This window comes from Bos indicus, chromosome 10 (assembly GCF_029378745.1).
Source record: "Bos indicus isolate NIAB-ARS_2022 breed Sahiwal x Tharparkar chromosome 10, NIAB-ARS_B.indTharparkar_mat_pri_1.0, whole genome shotgun sequence".
Classification (NCBI taxonomy): Eukaryota; Metazoa; Chordata; class Mammalia; order Artiodactyla; family Bovidae; genus Bos; species Bos indicus.
The window spans coordinates 88,570,067-88,591,548 of record NC_091769.1 but is presented as its reverse complement, the minus strand read 5'-3'; the positions used below and the strand labels follow the sequence as shown (position 1 = coordinate 88,591,548).

Sequence of the window (21,482 nt, the reverse complement as noted above, 5' to 3'; positions counted from 1 at the left end):
TGGGTTCGATCCCAGGGTCAGGAAGATCCCCCAGAGAAGGAAATGGCAAGCCACTCCAGTATGATTGCCTGGAAAAATCCCATGGACAGAGGGTTCTGGTAGGCTACAGTCCATGGGGTCGCAAGAGTCCAACACGATTTAGTGACTAAACCACCATTTCCTTTCTAATAACTATGGGGATATAGATAAAAATAGGTGAAAAACAATGTATATAAATATATATAAAATGCTTCTAGTATAAGTATTGTGATAGGTGCAAGGTGCAAAATGGCTCGTTAATAGAATTCTTGCAATGAGTCTATTAAGCAGGAAGTATTCACTCCATTTTAAAGAATCAGGTTTAGCTTCTGGTTACTGGCAGACCTGGAACAAGACCAAGTTTCTTGACTCTCTGTACAAAAGAAATTGTACAGAAAACCCTGAAACTGAAAAGATGTGAAGGGCAAAGAGACATGTGAATTATTACTTAAACTGTGTTACTTAGGATGAGCATTGAAGAATGGTGAGGCAATGTCAAAAAAAAAAAAAAAGGTATCGTGTAAAGAAAGAATTAGCTAATTAAATAGAAGGCTGGGACTCAAACCGAGCACTTCCCCGGAGGCAAAGGCAGAGAGAGCGCCACCACTCCAGGAGAACCGGGAACCCGCTCTAGAGACTTGGGCTCAGCCCAGCTCCCAGGTCCAAGCTGTCCCCCTCCAACAAACCCTCCTGACACACCCGCGGAACCGCGTCGTTCTAGCCCGTGACTGGCCAAGCGGAGCGAGGGTCCGCCTCCTCCCCCGCTCTTGATTGGCCAGCGGCCCCCTCGGGCGCACGCCACTCTTGAGCGCTCCCCCCTGCCGGGTCTCGAGCTCCCGGGGGCCCCGCCTTGGGCGCGCCGCAGGCTTCGGCGGGAGTGGGCCCCGCCCCCGCGTGACGGCCCGCAGGGAAGCGGCGGCGGCGTGCAGCCATTTCCGGTTTCGGGGAGGCGGGAGGGACGCAGAGCGGCACTTCGGGGCGGCCGCTCCCTCGGCCGCCGCCTACAGAGAGCGTCTGCCTGTAGCCGCCTGGGTGCCGCCGGGACGATGCGGCCGGATCCCGGAGGCTGCTGCTGCCGCCGTCGCCCGGTGCGGGCAAACAGCTGCGTGGCGAACGGGGAGGTGCGGAACGGGTACGTGAGGAGCAGCGCCGCGGCCGCCGCAGCCGCTGCCGGCCAGGTACGGAGGGACCGGGCGGCCGGGGACCTGGGGGCCCGGTGCCCGCGAGCCGGCGCCTGTGAGGAGAGGCGGCGGGGAGGTCGCAGTGACCGTCCGCGGGGCTCAGGGGTGCCGGCGGCCGCGTCCTGGCGCTGACCCGGCCTTTCCGCGGCCCGGAGGCTCAAGGGCGGCCGCTGGGGCTCCCCTGTGTCTCTGCGCCTGAGGTCTTCCCCCACCTCACCCCACACCACCCGGGAGGTCTGGCTCTGCTTCTGCTCCCCGATCCCGCCAGAAGTGGGTGCTGCCGCCCTGGGGAGGCAGGGAGTGCCCCCTGCCCCTCGGAGCCTGGGAGGGTCCACTGGTGGGCTCTTGGTTTTTTTGTTTTTTGTTTTTTTCCCTCCGGAGGCTCCCTCCTCTAGCCCTTTCAGGTGGTTTTGCTTCCTCCTAGAAGCTCTGAAGCCCTCCAGGGAAAACCACACTTAGAATCCTCAGGAGGCAAAGAAAAGTTAGGAGGTGGTACCAGTTGGAAACGCACCCAATCTCTTCCTTACCCCTTCCTGCAAAGCAAGACTTTGGACCACAAACCTGGCAGTGAACCCAGTCCAGAGGCTTAAAAGCACTATGGTCTTGGTCCTAAAAGCACGATGGTCTTGGTCCTAGGTGAGAATCTCCCCTCCCCCATCCCCCCCCCCCCACCGCCCCCGCCCCATCCCGGGCTCCAGGTTGAATCAGGTGGTCCTTTTGACCCTTTTGCAGGAGTGCTATCACGCAGGGGGATTTTTTTGCCTTGTGATGACTTGTGATGAGGGAAGTCCAGGTGTGTCAGCAGTAAAGAATCCCCCTGCCAATGCAGGAGACGCGGGCTCCATCCCTAGGTGAGGAAGATCCCCTGGAGAAGGAAATGGCAACCAACACCGGCAGTATTCTTGCCAAGATAGTCTCTTGGACAGAGGAGCTGGGAGGGCTAACAGTCCATGGGGTCGCAAAGAGTCAGAGGAGACTGAGCCCAAACGCACAACTTGCAATGAGTCTGTCTACTAATTCACCAAGGCTGAGTCACCAGCCAAGCCCTGGCATTTCTGAAATATTTTGAAAAGTTCCGAATTCAAAGCAGTAATGACTGTCAACTTTACAGTTCTGTGGACTGATAGGTATACTGAAATGTGTTTTTAAAGAGAAGCTGGTTAAAAAGATCAAAGGTCAGTGTTGGTGGAAGAGTGTTGTGATATTTGCGGTTGACTTTAATACTGGTAAATCTCATTAAGAAATTAAGGAAATTTTTTTTTTTTTTTCAGAAGTAGTCTGTTCCCCATAGCAGGAAATGTGCCTGTTGTAATTTGGTATTACCATAAATATGTGCCAGCCTTCTCCCCCAATCAGTAAATACAATAGATAGGTCTGATACTGTCTGGCATGAAACAGAAAATAGGTGTTTCTCCGGGTCTTGTTGAGATATTAAGTCTGTAACAGTTAGAGGGGAAATACTTAAAAGAGTCTTGGCCTCCCCTGAAGTTTTAAGGCATTCTGCTACTGCTGCTAAGTCGCTTCAGTCGTGTCCGACTCTGTGCGACCCCATAGACAGGCAGCCCACCAGGCTCCCCGGTCCCTGGGATTCTCCAGGCAAGAACACTGGAGTGGGTTGCCATTTCCTTCTCCAATGAATGAAAATGAAAAATGAAAGTGAAGTTGCTCAGTCATGTCCAACTCTTAGCGACCCCATGGACTGCAGCCTACCAGGCTCCTCCGCCCATGGGATTTTCCAGGCAAGAGTACTGGAGTGGGTTGCCATTGCCTTCTCCATACACAGACTCAAAAAAGTTTTGTTTCCATTTTTGAAGCAATAATTGTGTGAGACAGGAAGTGATAAGAATCAGCTCATTATAAGCCCATTGAAAAAGTTGTTTTCCTAGCAATGGCTAAAAAGATAAAATTGTTGTGTTACAGACAAACAGGGAAACCTAATGGTGGAAATCGGAAAATACATTGCAGGCCAACAAGTGCATTATGATATTTAAGAGTGAGGAGGAAATCAAGAGAAAGATGTTCACACGTTAGAGGTGCTTTGTGTTTAAGTGCTCTTTTCACTTAACATACTTGGGTTTGGAGTTAGTATTCATAGTAAATAAGATTTTTCCGTCCCATAATCCTGAATTGTTTAGCACTGGTGGACATGACATTTCTTCAGAGATTGCTGACTGATACACTGAAGAAATATTAAGCTGCTGAAATGAAATTTAAAAATCTATATAATTGGGAAACTTGACTTTTTCTAATATATCTTAGTGAAAAATTTCACTCAAGACACACAGGTGGTATTTGGAAGAATGGTTTGGTGGAGTGCCCAAAGAATACTAGGGGCTGCACTATTCCTTCTAGAAAACAATTTCTCGTGAGTCTTTTTTTTTTTTTTTAAGACAAAAACTTTAGGTATTAACTTTTATACTAATAGGAGGACTTGGCTGTGGGGTGTTGTTTTTCCCACTTTGTTTTTTCTTAAGCAAAAGAAATTTCATGAGAGCAAGAATATCTTTAAAATATTTTTTAGAGTTGTGTTTGTTTTAACTGAAGGGATGTGCTGTGGTGCCCCAGAGCACTCTAGAGTTTCTGGGGGAAATATGGCAAATTATACCATAAAAATACACCTAAGATGTTAAGTGCACAGACTTGCGTCTTGCTTTTACTAAAAAGAGAATGTAATGTGGTTTTTAAATCTGAGATAGAAGTTCATTTCCTCACATATTCCACTTTTTTGTTTTTGTGCCATGCCCTGAGTCATGTGGAATCCTAGTTCCCTGACCAGGAATCGACCTGAGCCCCCTGCATTGGAAGCATGGAATGTAAAAAACCACTGGACAGTCAGGGACATCCCTCATTTGTCTTTAATGAACAGAAGAGAAGTTAGAAACTTCTAAGATCCCTCTACGCTCTCAGGAGTCTACGTTGCTGTGTTTGAAGGGATGAATGTGTATGCTGGCCTCTTTGTTGGATTTGGGTTTAGAGTTTAAGTAAATATCAGTAAATGCTGTGGTAGAAAGGGCAGTATGAAACAATCAGATATTATTGTTTGGTTTTGTGTTCTGTTTTCCAATTTTTTTTTCTCCTGTGGTAAAATACACGTAACATAAAATTTACCGTCTTAACCATTTGTAAGTGTCCAGTTCAATGGACTTAATTCACGGTGTCCTGCAACCATCCATACCACCCATCTCCATAACTCTTTTCATCATGTAAATCTGAAACTCTACCCATTAAACAGTATCTTCACATTCTCTCCTCCTTCCAGTCCCTGGTAACCACCATTCCACGTTCCACTTTTTTGTCTTTTGGTGACTGAGTTGTTTTTTTTTTTAGCATAGCATCCTCATGATTCACGTATGTTGTAGCATGTATCAGAATCTCGTTCCTTTTTAAAGCCCAAATAATATTCCGTTGTATGTATATATACCACATTTTGCATAGCCATACACCTGTCAGTGTACACTCCAGTTGCTTCCATGTTGCAGTTGTTGTGAATAATGCCGCTGTCAGCCAATAACTCTTAAACTATGCTTTCAGTTCTTTCAGGTATGTACGTAGATGTGAAACTGTTGGATCATATGGTATGTTTAATGTTTTTGAGGAAACATGCTACTGTTTGCGGAGAAGGCAATGGCACCCCACTCCAGTACTCTTGCCTGGAAAATCCCATGGATGGAGGAGCCTGGTGGGCTGCAGTCCATGGGGTCGCTAGGAGTTGGACATGACTGAGCGACTTCACTTTCACTTTTCACTTTCATGCATTGGAGAAGGAAATGGCAACCCACTCCAGTGTTCTTGCCTGGAGAATCCCAGGGACGGGGGAGCCTGGTGGGCTGCCGTCATGGGGTCACACAGAGTCGGACACGATTGAAGTGACTCAGCAGCAGCAGCAGCTACTGTTTGACACGGTGGCTGTACCACTTCACCTTTCCATCAACAGTGCGCAAGGGTTCCAGTTTCTCCACGTGCTCACCAACACTTGTTATTTTCTGTTTGTTTTTTTTTCTCTTACCGTAGCTATGAGATTTATAGGAGAAAAATATGTATATATCTGCACCCACTCCTATGTAATTTCCTAAGTGATAAAAGTCCTGGAAGCATCTTTTGTTCTAATATTTGGTCTTCCACCTCCAGTTTCTGACTCAGTTTCACATTTCCTGGATAATAGAAACATCTTTTGTTCTAATGAGCTGACTCTTATTTGGCTCCTGAATGTGAGCCCCGCTCACGAAAAAGACCAAGTCATGATTAGAAGCTTGGGATTTGGGACTTCCCTGGTGGTCCAGTGGTTAAACATCTGCCTTGTAATGCACAGGACACGGGTTCAGTCCCTGGTCGGGGAACTAAGATGCTATATGCAAAGGAGTGACTGAGTCCCGGCACTGCGACGGGGTCCAAACGCCACTGCCACGACTAAGACCCGATGCAGCCAAAAATAATAAAACCAGAAAAGAAGCTTGGAATTGTCAGCCCCACCCCCAGTTCTCCAGATAGGGGAGAGAGGCTGGAAATGGAGTTAATGATCAATCATGCCTGCGTGATGATGCCTTTATAAAAGTCCAGAGAGGACTGGGTTCAGAGAGCTGCTGGGTTGCTGACCACGTGGAGGGGCTGGGACAGCAGCGCACCTGGGAGCTTTGTGCCCCTCCGCACATTCCTTGCCTGCTTCTCTCTTCCATCTATATCCTTTGTTATCATCTCCTTTTATAACACACTGGTAAACAGTGAGGAAACAGTCTTCCTGGGATCTGTGAGCTGCTCTAGTGAATTAACCAAACACAAGGAAGGGATCCCCAGAGCCTCTGATTGGTCAGAAGCACAGGTGATAGCCTGGACTTGATACTGGCATGTGAAGTTGGGGGTGGAGCAGGGCAGGCTTGTCGGACCGAACTCTTCCCTGTGGGATCTGATGCTCTCTCCTGGTAGTGTAGAAGCGAGTTAAATTGTAGGACACCTACACTTGAAACTAACAGCATTGTAAATTAGTGATATTCTTCAGTTTTTTTTTAAAAAAGGGAAAAAATTGCAGGACACCCAGCTGTGTCACAGTATTGCTTGGTGGTATGTAGCAGCCCCCCTCCCCACTGGTCCCCCCCATCCCCCCGCACACACATGTGGTCAGAAGTGTTAGTGGTATGGCAGTGTGAGAATTAAGGAGAGATATCACAGGAAAATTAGGTTTTTTTTCTGTACAGTAGCCATCCTTAAAGGTGTAGACATTACTGTTTTTTAATGACGATGGTAGATAAGAGTTTTCACAAGGAAGAGAAGCGGTAATTTTTCTTCTCTGCCATTCAGAGGGAGTGAGAGAAGAGAGTCAAGATTTTTTGAGGTAAAGGGTGGCAGTTAGTATTAGGGAAGCTTTGAAAGAGAATTGGGAGCTTTGGCAGAATTAAGAGCTGGAAGGAACCTTAGGGGTTTATGTAATTCAGTCCCTTTATCTATTTGTAGGACTTTATTAAAACTATATCATTAAAACTAATCTTGATAGATGATTCTATCCTATTTTTAAAGACCTCTAGAGGTTTTGCAGGAAATTTTCTTAGCAGCAATTTGGAGTGTTCAGTGATCTTAATTACCAAGAGTTAACATTTGGTTAAATAAATGCCATATTTTGGTTGCCCCTGAAATGTAGTACTGTTGGTTTCTACTTTTAAAGCTCCTTGTTAACATTACATTTTTTCTGTCTTCCATTTCTTTGAAGAACTTTTGAGATTTATTTACACATTTAACTTTCCTAAATTAGTTAACAATATAGAAGAAAAAAATGATCTGCCTTTGAGAGAGTTTGAATCTAAGTTTTTTCCCATTCAGTATCAGTTCAGTCGCTCAGTCGTGTCCAACTCTTTGCGACCCCATGCACCGCAGCATGCCAGGCTTCCCTGTCCATCACCAGCCCATTAGGAATAGTTTTATGAGATATTAGAAGAATGACACAGCCTTCTAGCTACCCCAGTAAATAAGATTTTATCTTAAGGAATTGGCGCACAAGTTATGTTCTTAATGTAAGTAATAAGATAAATAAAGTAGAAAGAACAAGGTACTGGTTTTGCTACTTAGAAGAAGGCAAATGAATAACTAATGAAAGGTGGTTTACTAAGTAGCTACTAGCTTTTGTTTCCACTGAGAGGAAACAGTACCAGGGAAAAGAAGTTGGTTATGACACAGGAACTGGAGGAGTAGCTAGAATGGTGAATATACCTGTTTAGGTTTTACAGGGCCTGATGAGACATCAGAAGACCTCAAAGCTTTGCAGAAATAATGTAACTGTTTACAACTCATGGGATTAGATGTTTGTTTCAAGTGCTTTTTGTTCCAAGAGGAAGGACATTTCAAGTCTTACTAGTTGGATCTGAAAGATTCCAGAGTCATTTGAGGAACTTAGGAATTCTCGTTAATAAAAAGTCTTGGGAAATGAGACCAGTATTTAACATATACATCACTGTATTCTTCTTTTCCCCGTACCTCCCCCGCCACAACGGTATTCTTAATATAGTATCTTAGAACTTGGGAATTCAGGGCAGGCAGGCTTGCCCATTTTTTAAGGTTGGCCTAGGTGGCCTAGAAACTTCATGGTGTTCTGAGCAAGTAGTTAATTGGTTGAGATTCAATTAGATTCCATTTTTGAAAGAAAGAAGCAGTGTTTATTGGCAGAATAGGCAATTGAGAGGGATGGGTAGAGGCTGTGTTCGCATTCTGAGTGGGTGTGCCTTACTTGATTAAATACGTGGTTTGTGGCCTCAAAAGCCAGTTGCCTTCTGAATTGCTTCTAAGAAGACTTGTATAATATAATTTGTAATTTGTGACTTAATGTGAATTAAGCAAGTAAACCCTTTACTCTTGCCTGATTCAAGCTCAGAAAATTTATTGTAACATTTGTCTTTAAGACTACCTTCAAGACCCATTATGAAGATTAAAGTGGTGATTTTTCCTTTTGTTTTAAAATAGTTTTTCCTTCTGACTGTAGAAATAATACATGTGTACTGTAAGACCCTAAAGGGCTGGGACCCTGTGTTGGGGGCTCATTTTCGAATGTGATCTGTTGTAAATCAGTCTGCTGTTTTCTGGTATTTCTAAGTAGAGTAAAAAGTATGCAGTTATACTGAGACTATGCATGTGATCCAGTGTTACTCTATACGTTGAGGTTGGGGAAAATATTCAACGATTTTTATGATTTAGAAAGCTTTAGAAACTACAAATAAAGTACTGACCAGTCCAGTGTGGTGGTTTTGAATTATTCTAAATAATAAGCCTCTTTCTGCTTAATAAGTAAGCCCCTTCAGCAAACATCTCAGCTTTTACTATTTGAATTGTGCCTGGTTTGTGATAGGAACTAAGGAGATCTTAGTTGAAGGAATGAAGGGGTGGTGGCTGAAGCCATGGAAGTTGGTAAAGTAGATAGAAAAGGGCATTAAGCAAGCAGAGGAAGCACCATGGATGTAATATTGGGGAATCCTAGTGTTCTTGGGAGAAGATACACATGCACACACACACCATTGTTGAAGAAGGTTGATTGGGAGGGAAGAGAAGTGTTGGGAAGTGGTGTGAGAAAGCCCAAGGAAATGGAGGGTGTTTCAGTAAGGAGGGGTAAGCAACAAGCTTGGTGGTGAGAAACTAAGGATAATAATAGCCATAAGGGGCTTCCCTGGTAGCTCAGCGTTGCAGAGTCCCCCTGCCGATGCAGGAGACACAGGTTTGATCCCTGGTCTGGGAAGATCCCACATGCCGAGAAGCAACTAAGCTTCCGTGCGCCACAACTGCTGCTGAGCCTGTGCTCTAGAGCCCGGGAGCCACAGCTGCTGAAGCCTGCGGGCCCTAGAGCCTGTGCTCCGCAACAAGAGAAGCCCCTGCAGTGAGAAGTCCGCACACCACAGCGACGAGTAACCATGCTTGCCACACCTAGAGAAGAGCCCGTGCAGCAGCAAAGACCCAGCACAGCCAAAAGTAAATTAAAAAAATTTTTTAAAGTGATAGTAATAGGTACCATTTACTGTGGTCAGAGCCTCTTCCGGCTTTTTTACCTATCTGATCTTCACAAGAGCTTGGGTAAGTGAATATTATCTCCATTTTACAAGTAAGACTGAATTCCAGACCATTTAAATAACTGGCCCAGGTACTAAGTTAACAAGACCAGGTTGCATTCAGTTTTGTCTTAATCTGTTATGCCACTGGATTTGACAATTCACAACTTAAATTAATTTTTGAGGACTTTGGGTATTAGGAATGACAATAGATTTCATCTCTTGAGAGTTGGTTATAGAGGCTGATCTTTCTTTGGATTTTTCCTGAAATGAGCTAGCCTCTCACTACTGCCTACCACACATACTAGAAAAAATAGTTTGGAGCTTTACTCCCATCACACAAGCTATGCCTCACTCTGAACATATATTTCCAAAAGTGTCCTCTTTCTTTTGGCAGGCACATTTAGAAAAGAAGGGAATCCACATTTTTTTCCTTGCCATTAGGATAAGTTCCTGATTTTTTGTGAAGTTACCTCATATGGAGTGGACTAAGAAGTGCTTCCAAAGCCAGCCGTAAAATAAATCTACATTTTGATGTCACCATATTCCTATTGATAATTCAGAAATGCAGGCCTCCAAGTGTGCACGCACTGCTTGGTTTCCGTCAGCCACAGCCTGTGTGCTCTGGGCAGTGACGCTCTGCACGGGAGGCATCATTGTCTCTCACCACCCACATCTCTGCAGCACTTTGCTGTCTCTTAGACAAGCACCAAGGTACGACAGGCGGGTGTTGCAGGAGACCTGTGTGCCAGTGCAGGTCTGCCCCAAATCCTGCATTTTCTTCTGAGCTCTCTTCCACCTCTAACGTGTTCTGGGCCTGTGCCCTCCCCCTGCCTTTGTAGTGGGCATGAACTGGAAGGGCAGGCGGTTCGCATTAATTTCCTTAAAGCCAGTAAAGCACAGCTTTTGCACACACAGCATCAAACAGAATTAAACGTTTAGGAAAAATGCAACAGAAAAATTGCAGGACTTGGATACTGAAAACTACAAAAGCATTCTGAAAGAAATAAATGATCTAAATAAGTGCAAAGACATCCAAATGTTAAGGGATCGAAGGACTTAAGATTGGTCTACAAATTCAGTGCTGCTGCTGCTAAGTCACTTCAGTCGTGTCCAACTCTGTGTGACCCCATAGATGGCTGCCCACCAGGCTTCCCTGTCCCTGGGATTCTCCAGGCAAGAACACTGGAGTGGGTTGCTATTTCCTTCTCCAGTGCATGAAAGTGAAAAGTGAAAGTGAAGTCGCTCAGTCCTGTCCAACTCTTAGCGACCCCATGGACTGCAGCCTACCAGGCTCCTCCATCCATGGGATTTTCCAGGCAAGAGTACTGGAGTGGGGTGCCATTGCCTTCTCCAACAAATTCAGTGCAACTCCTATCAAAGTATCAGCTGGATTTTTTGGTAATACTTAAATCTGGTCCTAAAATTCATATGAAAACATAAAGGACCCAGAATAGACAAAGTCTTGAAAAAGAAGAACAAAGTTGGAGGACTCACCCTTTCCAATGTCAAAACTTACTGTGGGGACTTCCTGATATTCCAGTGGCTAAGACTGCACTGCCAGTGCAGGGATCTCAGGTTGGGGCAGAACTAAAACCCTTATGTTTGTGGTCAACTGATTTTTCTACAAGAGTAGATAATTCAAGGGGAGAGAGAATGACCTTTTTTAAAAAGTGGTGTGGGGGCAGCTGGCACATGCAAAAAATAAAAGACCTAAATGTAAGAGTTACAACTACAAAATTCTTAGGAAAAAACATAGGGGTAAACCTTTATAGACTTTGATCAGGCCATGGTTTGTTTTTTTTTTTTTTTTTGTCCATGACTCCAAAAGTATCAGCATCCAAAGGAAAAAAAAAAGATAAATTGTCCTGGGTCAACATTAAGAACTGTATTTCAAAGGAGACCATGAAGAAAGTGAAATGAAAATCCATAGAATGGGAGAAAGTATTTGAAAATCAAATCATATAGCAGATAAGAGGCCTGTTATCTAGAATGTATAAAGCACTCTTCTAACTCAACAGTAAAAAGACAACCCAAGCAAGTTCCCTGGTGGTCCAGTGCTTAGGACTTGGCATCTTCACTGTCATGGCCTGGGTTCAATCCCACCGTGCAGCATGGCCGAAAAAAAAAGACAAACCAGTGTTAAAACAGACACATGATTGTGATAGAAGTACCTGTTAGAGACCTCTGCTGTATACACTACAGGGTGATATCTTTATCGCCTCCTGTACAGGCATGGTTTGTATGTAGGAAAAGGAAGCAGGTTATTTTCAGGATAGCTAAGTTAATTAGTGTTAGTTCTGGTTTCCTAGAAACAGACATTTTCTTAGTAGGGGAAATGAAACTCAGCTTCTGTCTCAATTCATGTATAGCTGATAATATGAATAGCAAAAATAGCTAATTATATGAATAGCAAAAAATGAACACAAAGGTTGAGTTTAAAGTGAAAGTTTTAAGCCACTGATAATTTTTAAACAATCAGATTAAGTTATATTATCTATGAAATAATTAAAAGTAAATTTGATTCATAGAATATCTCAGGAATATGACTGAAAGTGAAAGAAAGTGTTAGTCACTCAGTCGTGGCCAACTCTGGGATCCCATGGACTTTCGCTCACCAGGCTCCTCTGCCCATGGAATTCTCCGGGCAAGAATACTGGAGTGAGCGGGTGGCCATTTCCTTAAGGGGAATCTTCCCAACCCAGGGTTTGAATCTGGGTCTCCCGCATTGCAGGCAGATTCTTCACCATCTGAGCCACCAGGGAATATGACTAAGAAATGGCAGTAAGTGGAAAATGTAGAAACTTGTATTCTCATCTTGACTTTCAATCCAGCTTTCCTGTGACTGGACAGATTGCTTAAATCTTCCTTGGTTTTGTCATTAGTCATGTGAAGAGGAAAAGTGAGACAACTTGAGAAATACTTGTGCTCAAAATGCGCCTCACTTTGTGTGCAGTTTTCATTCTGCATATTTATATGTAAACCCCTTTAGATAGTGTCCTTTAAAAAAGTTTCTCTATTCTCTTTTATCTCAAAAATCATGATGATCTTTGTCTTCTTTTTCTCTTAAAATTGCAGAATTCTTGAGGACTTGAAAAAGGACTACCTTTTATTTGCATCATCAAATACAGGGTATAGATCTTTACATATAAATAGAAATGAAATATTTGCTGAATGAGTGAAAAGAATGAGATGATCATGATGATTTTGAGCTCATTGGTAGAAAGGGGGCTCTGGGTTCCCAGAGTCTGATGTCCAAAAATTATTTTTGCAGTTTTAGAAATATTAAAAAAAATTAAACAGGAGGATTCTATACTTCTGGGGACATGAAATTAAAGGGAGGGATCAAGGTGTGAGAGATACCCCGAGACTTTGTTGTTATTGTTTAGTTACAAAGTTGTGTCCTACTCTTTTGCAACCCCATGGACTCAAGCCCTCCAGACACTTCTGTCCATGGGATTTCCCAGGCGAGAGTCCTGGAGGGGTTGCCATTTCCTTTTTCAGGAGACCTTCCCAACCCACATCTCCGACATTAGCAGGCAGAATCTTTACCACTGGGCCACCAGGGAAACACATGTCCCAAGACCAGCAGTACTGAAATATAAAGCTACTCTGTGCTGCGCCTTCTCTCTTGTAGTCGTGCTCCTGTTCTCTCCCAGCCTCCTGGGAAAGCAGGGGTTTTTGATTGGTTGCTGGCTGTTATGAATAAAAGACCAGCAGAGACTAAAGTCTTTTTTTTTTTTTGGCCTTTTACCATTTGCTCTCTTAGAGATATGGGAAGGGCCTGAGCACCTCCGTCTAACCAGGTCTTGAGTTTGGTGGGCTGGGCAGTTTTTAGGTAGATTCGGTTCACTCTTGTGAGCACAGTGTCTCAAGGATGGGGTCCGTTGTGTGTGTGTTGCAGGCTCCTCCCTCTGTCGTGACCTTGCCTCCGTAGCATGGTAAGATGGTGGTTGACTGCACATCACCTTTCTAGTCATCTCCCTAGCTTCTCCAGCTCTTGATAAATGTCCTGTGCAGAAAACTGGTCACATATCCAGGACTCTTCACACCAACCTATATAGCTCTTATAAACTCTGTTGGTTTTTCTCTTCCTTGGTAGAGCTCTTCTGCCCATGGCAAGCCTAGTTATGATCTGTTCATGATCAGTTTCTATGAATACCGTGAGGAGAGAAAATGACCACTGATTTTAGCTCACTAAGGAAAGGCTCTTTCCTCTCTGGAATCTTAGTTCACCTTGTCCTCTTTGCATGGAAAACAGTTTCTCATTGTCTTTAAAACTACTTCTTGTTTTGAGTAATCTATATAGTTTTATCTAGGTTTTCTGTGAAAGTGATGGCTTGGCTCTACCTATTAACTCCAACTTGGAAGCAAAAGTCTCAGTGTTGTTTTTGATTTTTTGTTTTGTTTTTGTTGCTATAAGTGTGACGTTTAAAAAAATAAGGTAGAGACGATCTCTTTACAATCGGGAGATAGGTAGTCCTGAGTAGGTAGGGTGTGAGATCTAATCTTTGTTGTCTTGCAGTCTTTGAGGATGCTGTCTTCAGTTAACATCTTCAACCACACCACATTCCAGGCCACAGGCAGAGAGGTGGGAAAGTGGAGGGAAAGCAGCACTTGCTGTTTGAAAGGACGTACTCCAGCCCTGGTATACCCATCATTTCTGTTCACTTCCTGTTGGCCCGAATTCCTCACACGGCTGTCTTTTGCTGCAAGAGAGATTGGGGAATGTGGTATGTAGCTGGGCAGCCTTGTACCCAGAGAAAACTGAAGAGCGTCCATCGCTAAAGGGAATTTAAAGAGAATGTATACAGGGGCCACTTAGCTGTTTCTTCCACAGTATGGTAGGAGGAAAAGCTCTAACTGGAGTGTCTTTTTTTTTTTTTTCCTTCCTCTAAACGATCAGTTTTCTTAAAATGTTTTTTTTTTTTTTAATTTTTTTTTTTTTAGCTGCTCTGTGGCCCTTGGACCACCAGGGAATTCCCTACTTAATTTTATTTCTTTACAAATTGAAGATGCAGTGAAAAATAAACTAATGAAGAGAAATGGGAGGTCTAGAGCAGGAGTATCCCAGGCTGGGAACAGGCAAACCTGGTCACTGTCAAGCCCGGCCCTTGTGCTGCCCCATCCAGGTCTTCCTAGAAGATAACCATCAGGCACAGTCGTTACCGAAGCCTGTGGAGAGACTGTGTCCTGGCAGGAAAGGCTAGCCACCTCTGCTTTTCTCCCTGTCAGCCTCCAGCTTGGAGAGCGGTGTTTCCAGCAGGGGCTCAGAGTGAGATGTGGGCTGGCTCCATGAGGTATTGCAAGTTGGTGATTAGGCTCCCTGCAGAAGCGTCCAGCGTTGGGGACTCTGCAGCTGGAAAGGAGGCTGATGCCTCTCCCGGGTCTCAGGACACTTTGCAGCTCTGTTCCCGGGCCCATTCGTGTCTGATAATGTGCCTCTCTCCACCAAGGGATCACCAGTCACTGCAGGAGAAGCTAATCAACCCCCCTCAGTGAGTGAGTTGGCTGTTGACTTCTAGACCCTAGAAGACTGACCACTTTTCTCTCCACTGTCTGTGGTTTATACCCTGCTCTTGTGCATGTGTGTGTGTTTATCCCGAGCATAGCAAGTTGTTGATGAAACACGGCTGAATTAGCCGCCCTTCTCCCTGAGATCCCTACTCTCCTCACCTGCCCTTCTCTTCTTGGAGGCTGGTCCAAAGGGACATGTAATATTGCGAGGGTCTGGGTGGCTCCAAAGCCCCCAACACCAAATCACATAGATTGAGCTGAGAAACTGCATTCCTCACAACAGGATTAGCAGGAACAGGAGGGTAATGTAAAGGGATAAGGGCCCCTTCCAACAGCAGGGCATGGCAGAGTTGTCGGGTACCTGAGCCCAGAGTGAAGGTGTCCCTTACGTTCTTTTAAGGTCAGCTTATGTGACTTGCCAGCTGTGGAGCTGTCCCAGTTTCTCTGCTGTCCTGGTACTCTCTGGAGGCTGGCCTGGACCCTGTGCTATTTACCCATGTGCTCTAGCCCAGTCGCTGTCTGAACCTCCTTGTGCCTGTGACAGAGAAGGTCCCCATGGGATCCTCCCCCACTCAGGCTCTTGTCTTTCACTGGGAGGTGTTGCACTGCATCTCCAGCTTGTCCTCTCATTTCACCATGATAAGCTTCATCTCTGTGCCCTCGGACCATCAGTGAGGGCTCGCACCTTCTTGGACAGCAGATTATCCAAAACTGGCAGAACATCCGACCACTGTGGTCTGACTGAAGGAGGTGATGCGGAAGAAGCTCTGTACAACACCCTGCTGGACAGTCGCTCCCACCAGGGAAGAGGTTGAGCTCATTCTCCAGCAAATAAATACCCCCGTTGCTTAGACACTCTAGATGCTCCAACTACTGGTTTAGTGGTCTTCTCAATGGGAGAATTTGCCAACGGTAGGAGCTGAGGATAGGAGAAGACATTGGTCTCAGCCACGTCCGTGGAGGTAACCAGCTGTTGGACTTATGCATGGCCATCAGTAGTGACCTCAGCTCCAGGACATCACTCTTGAACACAGAGTTCAGGTATACTGGGAGCAGCTTCATGCCCTTGGAAAGGATCAGCTGTTCTACAGAGGAGGAGCTCTCACAGTTCTTTCTGTAACAGGCCAACATCTGGGCACACCGAGTGATGACAGCGTCAGCAATAATCTTCACAGGGCTATTCAGAATCCCCCCGCCCCGCCCCAGGCTGTGGATGCAGAGCCGTGGCTGCCCTGCACAGCCGGGGTAGAGCAGAGCACACTGCAGGGCTCCACTCCCCTCATTGAGCCAAACATTATGCCTAACCCCCCAGTCACCATCTTGTCCCCATCCAGCCCCACATCTGTTGTGTCACTCATGTAGAAAGCCCCAGAGAAATCTACAGCATGGACACTAGTGCTTGTCTGGACCCGCAGCACAGCATCAAAGCCAATGACCTTCTGTAGATCCTGACTTTGGTCTCTAAGGAACCATTGCTGGTCATGCTCCACCTGAAAACAGGTATGTTACAGAGAGCCACCAGTGAGCTGGGGTACTGCAGAGAGCATCGCCATACCCACACACAGGCTCCGGAAGAGAGCAAGGTCTACACCATAGCCTTGGGCCACACGTTCTTTGGCCAGGATCTGATAGGCACCTGGGTGAGGCTGAAACAGAGTCCTCTTGTCTACGCTGATCAACTTCCTGTCATCTCGGTTATTCAGTCTCCCTGGAGCCTCTGCAGTGAGCAAGCAGGTGTGGAACAGAAACAGCTTCCCTGGACACTCGGCAGCCTTCAGAGCCTCCATTCTGGCCTGGATAATTGGAGCAAATACTGTCTCTGTCTCCCTTGTGTCTGCAGATTTTTCTGGAATCTGATCCAATAAGCCGTGATAACTGCCCGAGACTCATTGACATTGACCAGGAAGCCATCCAGCATGTTACCCACATCAGATACAACCATCATCTGTAGTTGGGCCAGTGAGCTCTCTGCATGGTACAGGTGGAGCACCTTAGTACAGGTGACGAAGCCAATGGGGATCGCTGACTCTTCTGCCCACCCTCCGTAGGCAGAAAGTCTAACAGTACCTTGAGCTGCTCACAAAGGAGCCTAACAGGACCACTCCTGGTGCCATTATAGGAGACGTCAGTCATGAAGATGAAGGCAAAAGTCCTGGGGAACTTGGTGTTCTTGCAGTCATCCACAGTGGCCAAGAATTTGTAAGAGCCCAGGGATAGCTCAAGACCATCATAAGCACCCACATATTTGCTGGTATGAGCCGGATGTTGAGAACACTGGGGGTGGGGGAGCATCACTGATACAGCTGCAAAAGCAGCACTGGAAGCTTTTCCCTCCCTCAGGGAACCACACGAAGGGGCACACACATGGTTTGCAGTGATTGCAGTGCTAAGGGCCCGGTTCCCCATGGTGAGTGATACACAGTGAAGCCTCCTCTGGGGGCAGCCTTGCCAGCGGCTTGATGACAGCTGCCGGGGCACCTGAGCCTTACCATGTCAGATGGGCATGGGGTAGTGTAGGTTGTGCATCGGATGTATCGGGGGTTGCATTCCCTTGGTCATTCACCAGGAGGTTGGTGGTGACTAAGGGTGGCACCTGGCCCCGTACTCCAGTAACAGATGGCGCTGAACCCCGATTGTTCCTGTCATCCTCAGTAACCTCAATAGGGCTTGGGATGGCATCAGGGTCCAAGTACTTAGGAGGCAGTAGTTGGGAAGCCCTGGCTGCCTTATGAAAGTGGCTGCTCCTCGGTAGGGACTTCATAATTGGTCCGAGGCCCCCGGCTGGTCCACAGGAACCGTTTTGTTGCAACTGGTAGCCTAGCTTCTGGGAAGAGTGCATGTGTGGTTGTGGTCCTGGGGGCCAGTCGTTTGGATGTTGGGGGCAGAGCTTGAAGAGGGGAGGAGGACACATGACTGGGCTGGCTCTGGCTATCCAGCTTGGAGTGTGGAGCTGGAGGCCTGTGGTGGGACAGATCGCTGGGGAGGCTGGGCCCCAGGGTGGCCCTGAGGGTAGGAGCCGTACAGACCAGGGTTAGGGAGCCTTCTTGACACTAAGGGGCAGTGATGTTAGTGGACCATAGCCTAGCCTCACAGTGGGAGGGCCACAGCCCTGCCCGTCTGCATTCCAGCCAGGTGAGCAGTCACCTGTGCCTTTGTCAGGGGAGGGCCAGAGGGCTGAAGCCAGCTGGCTGGCTGACCACCAGTGTTGATGGGGCTGACCCGGATGGCTGAGACCCAGGGTGCCTGTGCATCTGGACAGTGGAGCTTGGCCCATTCTGTGCATCTTCTTGGCCAAACTGGCCGTAGGCTGTCTGGCCACAAGGGCTCTATGCTGTTGAGGCTGGAGGTGCTCCTGGGGAAGGTGGGGGAGGGGTCGGCAGGGAGCTTGGTACCGGGCCCTTGTTGGCTCCATGGGGCGAAGGGGCGGCTGTGGGTCCTGGTTGCCCACCATAGCTGGATGATAACCCTGAGTAGTTGGGCTGGGGCTGCCCAAAAGGCAGCCCTGGTGGAGCTGACCGGTTATCCAACCAGTGAGCCCGACTTGATCTCACCCAGCTCCAGATCCAGGCTTGACTTCATTGCTAACGTCAAGGCTCCTAGGCTCCACTTCCAGTTTCCTTGAAATCTTGTATTAAATAACCTATTACTTGCCCTTTGTTTTGTGATTTTTCTCCCGTGGAAAATTAGTCTTATTTAATGGTGATGAGCATGTTCTCTGTAGTTAGACAAACTTAGCAGACAAACATCTAAATTTTGATTTATGGCCTCTTTGATTTGCTGTCCTTTTAAAAAATGCTAGTTCTGACTTTCCCGCCTTTTGGGGGGGGTCTGTCATCATGTGTATTAATGAGAATGTGGGGAGAGGTTACTTACAGCAGGCAGTTAGAATCTGATGTCCCTTAATACAAAGAAGTAAGTACTTAGGATGTTAAGCCAGGTATCCCTTATCCTAGATAAGATCGTAAGCAGTATTCCAAATGCACAGAATTGATAACGTGGGGAGCCAGTTTTTAAAATTTGCTAAAGCCCTAAAAGTTTTCAGGCTGTGCCAACATACAAAAAACTATTTTAGTAAGTGCAGGGAAAAAGTTCTAAAATATTTTTAACACAGAATCTGTGTTTGTTAAATTTCTTTCAGTTGATAGCAGCTGACTCTCACTGAACAAAAAGGCGACTTATTGTCAGGATGATGAGTATGCAAGCAAAAGGAGGGGTGGGGAGGCGTTGGCGAGCCACTCAGAAAAGGGGAAATGACAGGAAGTAACGCAGTGCTGGGAGTTACTCCCTGCGGCGGGTGCGGACCTTTTCCCCAGGATATTGGCGGTCCAGTGCCCTTCAGACTCCTTCACCAATGAAATTTTAAATCCCCGCGTGAGAGAGTTAACAGGTTCATTTTGGCAGAGGTGCCTACCCCTGTGCCAGCCAGTTGGGAGCCAGGAAATCGGGTCCTACTGCACAGGTGTAGACCACCAGGCGCCCACCCCTGCTGTGAGGGAATATTCCCAGAAAAGGGAGACTGATGTGACTCTGGTGGCCTTTCCAGTTTGCGGCTACTACAAAGCCAGGGTGGCGAGCACTGCGTTACAGGCGCAGAACACGGTAGGGGTGGGAGAGACCTCAGGGAAGATGTGAGATTTGCACAGACCCACCCTGGCACACTATCTCCTGTGACATTCATCTGTCTTACCTTGATGCTTATCTGGAGACAGAGGACTGCTACAGAGATGCGGGTAGTGGGTGACGATAGGAACTCCCGTGCAGAGCACCACTGCCCAGAGCGCACAGGGAGCCGCAGACTGAAATCACGCAGAGCGTACATACTTGGAGTTTGCAAAAGGAATATGGTCATGTGAAAATACAGCTGGCTCTGGAAGCATTTCTTAGTCCATTCCATCTGAGATACTAATCAAGAAATCAGGAGTTTATCCTGATTGCAAGAAAAAAAAATGTGGACTCCCTGCTTTTCAAAATGAGGACACTTCTGGAAATAACACGTTCAGAGTGTGGCATAGCTTGTGTTATGGGCGTAAAGCTCCAAAGTATTTTCTCTAGTATGTGTGGTAGGCAGTAAGAGAGGCTAGTACATTGCAGGAAAATTCCAAGAAAAGACCATTTCAGCAGAACTGATTTTTAAGGAACAACACAGCATATTGCTGGAAATGAATAGGGTTCATTTAAAAGACATAACAGTCCTTTGATTGCTGAGGCGTAATGGGTGGTTCATATTGAATTTTAGTTTTTAAAATAGCGTCTGTCCCAAGCTTTCCTCCAGGTGGGCACATTCTGTGGTGCTAAGGCAGGTCCTGTCCCCCTGCTGTCACGTTCAGTGGGAATGTGTGTGTTTGCTTTAAAAGAAATCATGCTTCTGTGATTTTGTGTTTATATCACAAACGTAAGGTTCCATTTTCTAATAATTACTTCCTCATTATTGCTTCATTGCATAGTTGCTTTGTTTGCTTTTATGGGATTCTTGAAACCTCTGCTCAGGATTATTCCTTCTAGTTATTTTACAATGAAATCCCCCTCCTTTTTTTTCTTTTCTGAAAGGAAAGAGAATGCAATACATTATCCAAATCTTTCTTTTGCTATAGAAGACACTGTTAGGACAATTAGCAAAATCTAAATAAAGTCCATATTAGTACTCTAGCAATGTCCTGATTTTGATAATTGTCCTGTAGTTAGGTAAGAGGATGTCTTTGTTTTTAGAAGTACGCACTGAAGTACTAAAAAATAAAGATACATTATAACTGCTGCTGACTCACAAATGGTTCATGAAGAAAATTCCCTATTATTTTCTCTCTCCACACACACACACACACTTCTTTTTTCCTGAACCAGTTGAGAGTAGGTTATATGCATTATGTCCCTTTACCTCTCTCTTAGCTCAAGCTTCTCTAACAAAATACCATAGATAAGGTGGCTTAAACAACAGATGTTTGTTTCTCACTATTCTGGAGACTGGGAGGTCCAAGATCAAGGTGCTGGCAGGCTCAGTTCTTGGGGATGACCCTCTTCCTGAGGACCCTCTCTTCCTGGCTTGTAGACAGACACTTCTCATAGTATGCTCACGTGGCCTTTCCTCAGTGGGGATCTCTGCCTGCTCTTCTAAGATCAGATGGGCTTCCCTGGTGGTAAAGAATCTGCCTGCCAATGCAGAAGATGCAGGTTCGATCCTTGGGTTGGGAAGATCCCCTGGAGAAGGAAATGGCAACCCACTCTAGTATTATTGGGATTACTGGGAAATCCCATGGACAGGAGCCTGGCAAGCTACAGTCCATGGGGTTGCTAAAGAGTCAGACATGACTTAATGACTAAACAACAACAGTCACGTCAAGGGCCTCCCAGGTGGCACAGTGGTAAAGAACCCACCTGCCAGTGCAGGAGACACAAGAAAGAGTCTCAGGTTAGTTCCCTGGTCTGGGAAGATCCCCTGGAGGAGGAAATGGCAACCTGGTCCAGTATTCTTGCCTGGAAAACCCCGTGGACAGAGGAGCCTGGTGGGCTACAGTCCATGGGGTCACAAAGAGTTGGATATGACTGAACACAGTCACATCAAAAGGGCCCCACCCTTGGGACCTAAACAGATTTATCCCCCAAGGGCCCAGCCTTCAGACACCTTCACACAGAAAGGCTTAGGCCTTTAACATCTGAATGGGGGCAGAGACACCAACACTCAGCCCCTAACATTCTGCCCGAGGCCCTCCTGTGCGTGCTCAGTCTGTCAGTCACATCCAGCTCTTTGTGATCCCAT

General features: G+C 46.2%; 1 protein-coding gene and 1 pseudogene across 1 annotated transcript in view; one reads left to right on the top strand and one right to left on the bottom strand.

Moving 5' to 3' along the window:
* The first annotated feature begins 950 nt into the window (after positions 1–950).
* The window catches only part of SPTLC2 (serine palmitoyltransferase long chain base subunit 2), a 100,185-nt gene continuing 79,653 nt past the window's right edge, over positions 951–21,482 (top strand). Inside the window, exon 1 of the mRNA XM_070797917.1 lies at positions 951–1,196. Within this exon, the coding sequence (XP_070654018.1) occupies positions 1,065–1,196 (132 nt within the window). The 5' untranslated portion in view covers positions 951–1,064. The remainder of the gene's footprint in view (positions 1,197–21,482) is intronic.
* Positions 15,218–19,550, bottom strand: LOC139185172 (protein transport protein Sec24C pseudogene; annotated as a pseudogene).